At 62.0% G+C, this 3,178-nt stretch overlaps 1 protein-coding gene across 1 annotated transcript in view; it reads left to right on the forward strand.

The window, feature by feature from the left end:
* LRP1 (LDL receptor related protein 1) overlaps positions 1-3,178 on the forward strand; it is a 100,162-nt gene that overhangs the window by 55,842 nt on the left and 41,142 nt on the right. Inside the window, exons 14-19 of the mRNA XM_033511439.1 lie at positions 79-268; positions 761-886; positions 985-1,125; positions 1,386-1,511; positions 1,742-1,858; positions 1,978-2,058. Of these exons, the coding sequence (XP_033367330.1) occupies positions 79-268; positions 761-886; positions 985-1,125; positions 1,386-1,511; positions 1,742-1,858; positions 1,978-2,058 (781 nt within the window). The remainder of the gene's footprint in view (positions 1-78; positions 269-760; positions 887-984; positions 1,126-1,385; positions 1,512-1,741; positions 1,859-1,977; positions 2,059-3,178) is intronic.

Consider the following 3,178-nt stretch of genomic DNA (forward strand, 5'->3'; position numbering starts at 1 on the left):
CTGTCCCTGTCCCTGTCCCTGTCCCTGTCCCCAAGCTCCCATCCCAGCTAACGGAGCCTCTCCTCCCCACACCCGCAGATCGTGTATGAGGGCCCGGAGCTGAACCACGCCTTTGGGCTGTGCCACTACAGCAACTTTCTGTTCTGGACCGAGTACCGCAGCGGCAGCATCTACCGGCTGGACCAGGCCTCCAAGGCCGTGAGCCTGCTCCGCAACGAGCGCCCGCCCATCTTCGAGATCCGCATGTACGACGCGCAGCAGCAGCAAGGTGCGAGGGCACGAGGGGCTGGCCTTGGAGGGATGGGTCTGAGCTGCCTGAGCAGCCCCCTGCCTCTTTTTGCTTCCTTTTACCGTCCCTGTGCTCCTTGGTTTTCTTCTCTGTTGCTCGTGCCCTGCCCTTCCAGCCTTCACTCTTTTTCCTACCCTGATTCCATCAGGCTCTGTGTCCCCTCAGGGGTCTCTGTGGCCTCACCTGGGGTCTCCAGCTGGCTTCCAAGTGTGGCTGCTTGGAATGAGTGATGTTTTTCCTTAACACACTGCACGCTTCTTCTTCCTCCTCTCTTGCTCTCAAAGCCAGTCTTAAAGGTGCAGAACTTAATATATAACATAAACCAGACGATTGGGGATACCGGTATCATAAAGTCACCCCAGGACATTGCTGTTGAGGGAGTCCAGGGGGCTGGGGGTTCGCAGCACCCCCGTGGGTCTGCAGGGGTCTCTGGGCACTGAGGTGCCATCTCCTCACCCCTTTGCTCTGCAGTGGGCTCCAACAAATGCCGTGTCAACAACGGGGGCTGCAGCAGCCTGTGCCTGGCCACCCCCCGGGGCCGTCAGTGCGCCTGTGCCGAGGACCAGATCCTGGGGTCGGACTCTGTCACCTGCCAGGGTAGGCTGCCCTGGGAACCTCCCGGGGCCTCTCTTTCCCCGTGGGAAGCTGTGCTTGGCCACCTGGTTAAAATCCTTCCTGTGCTTTCCCTTTGGCAGCCAATCCATCCTACGTCCCCCCGCCGCAGTGCCAGCCCGGGGAGTTCGCCTGCAAGAACAACCGCTGCATCCAGGAGCGCTGGAAATGCGACGGGGACAACGACTGCCTGGACAACAGCGATGAAGCCCCCGAGCTCTGCCGTGCGTGACCCCTCCTGCACCGTGGGATTTGGGCTGAGGCTCTCCCAGATGTGGGGGCAGTGGTTGGGGCAGGGTTGGGTAGCCAGGACCCCTCTGTCCCCTCTCCAACTTGAGGAGGAGCTACAGGAGGAAAATGTTGAGATTCTGATCTCGAGTTTGAGGCTCTGGCCCTTTTCTGTCCCGGTTTTTCTCTTTGTTGGACATAGAGGAGGGATGGGGTGGGATGAGGGGCAGGTCCTGAGTGTGGTTTCCCCCCCCAGACCAGCACACCTGCCCTTCCGACCGCTTCAAGTGCAAGAACAACCGCTGCATCCCCAACCGCTGGCTCTGCGACGGGGACAACGACTGTGGGAACAACGAGGACGAGTCCAACTCCACCTGCTCAGGTGAGGACCCTGCCTTGTCCTCAAGGGAGTTACAGGAGAGCTCACGTTGAGCCACAGCCTGAGGTTTTGGGGTCTCATGTGTGCCTTGGCTGCAGCGTGAGGTTTTGGGGTCTCACGTGTGCCTGCACCTTGGCTTTGCACCTGGAGCTCACAGGAGCCAGGGGATTGTCCCCCACCTTCCCCTGGCAAAGCAAGGTGCCACTAACACTCCATCTGTCCCTCCTGGCCAGCCCGGACCTGCTCCCCCAACCAGTTCTCCTGCGCCAGCGGCCGCTGCATCCCCATCTCCTGGACGTGTGACCTGGACGACGACTGCGGGGACCGCTCTGACGAGTCTGCCTCGTGTGGTGAGCTGGGACTGGGAGCACTGGGAGCACTGGGGGCACTGGGAGCGCGGGGTGCTCCCCAGGGCTCTGAGGGTTGGGGTGCACACGAGGTGCTGACGGTGCCTCTGCCTCCTCCGCAGCCTACCCGACCTGCTTCCCCCTGACACAGTTCACCTGCAACAACGGGCGCTGCATCAACATCAACTGGCGCTGTGACAACGGTGAGGACCCGGCCCTGGGCTGCTCCCGAGGGGATGGCGAGACCCGAGGAGGGGGTGCAGCCTGGCAGGGACCCCGTTTTGGCAGTTTGGGCAGTTCTCAGCGTGTGCTGAAGGGCAGAGCCCAGCCCCCGAGAGGAGTGGGCGTGAGCCAGAGCTGAGCCCATCCTGCAGCCCCCAGCCCTGTATTTTCCTTGGCTGTGCTGGGGCAGGGAGAGCTGCAGGAATAACCCAGCAGGGATTTTTCCAGACCTTGGCATCCTTTGCAAGGTTTCCAAAACCGTCCCCTGGTGCTGGAACCAAGTGTGGCACGGCCAGAGCTGCCAGTGGGGCTGAGCCAGCTCCTGCAGCCCCAGGGAAGGCAGGAGAGCTCTCCCAGCCAGTTCCCGTCTGTCCTTGGATCTTTCCAGGGCCAGGCCTGGGACAGAGGGTTTGCCCCAAGGTTGCTTTCCTTTCCCACAAGTTTATATCAGTCTTTGAGCTGCTCTGCCTTGTTAGGAATAATTAGTGTCTTCAGAGCAGGCGAGGCACAGAGCTGTGGGTGCCGGGCTCTCCCTGGAGTCTTCCCGAGCTCCCTTGGAGCTGGCCCTGCCAAGGGATGGTTCCTTCTCGTGGGATCCCCCACGGTGGCAGCCAGGCCGTGGAGCCCCTCATGCAGGGTTAGGGAGCTGCAGCACCACGGGGGTACCCCCACCCCTGCTGCCCCCCACTCCCCCAGCACCCTGTGCTGCCTCTGGTCTCGCCTCCCAGGCTGCCCGGTGCCTCTGTGTGTCCGTGTCCGTGTCCGTGTCCACGTCCCAGCGTCTCTGTGCCGCCCGCTGTGCGTGTGCCCTGTTTGTCACTGTGCTGTGTTGTGTTTGTCACCGTGCCCACGCTCCTGTCTGGTGGTTCTGTGTTTCAGAAAAAGATTGTGGGGATGGCTCTGACGAAAAGAACTGTCCAAAGCCTACCGGTTAGTGCATAGATCAACATGCACCAGACCCCCACCTGGCCCCCCGAGCCCCCAGACCCGCCCCCTCCAGAGGGCTGCGAGCCCTGGGGGCTCCGGACACTGGCAATGCCCCCCGTCCTCTCTGGCAACACCCCTGTGTCTCTGGCAATGCCCCTGGTGTCTCTGGCAATG

This window comes from Parus major, unplaced genomic scaffold (assembly GCF_001522545.3).
Source record: "Parus major isolate Abel unplaced genomic scaffold, Parus_major1.1 Scaffold220, whole genome shotgun sequence".
In the NCBI taxonomy this organism is placed as follows: Eukaryota; Metazoa; Chordata; class Aves; order Passeriformes; family Paridae; genus Parus; species Parus major.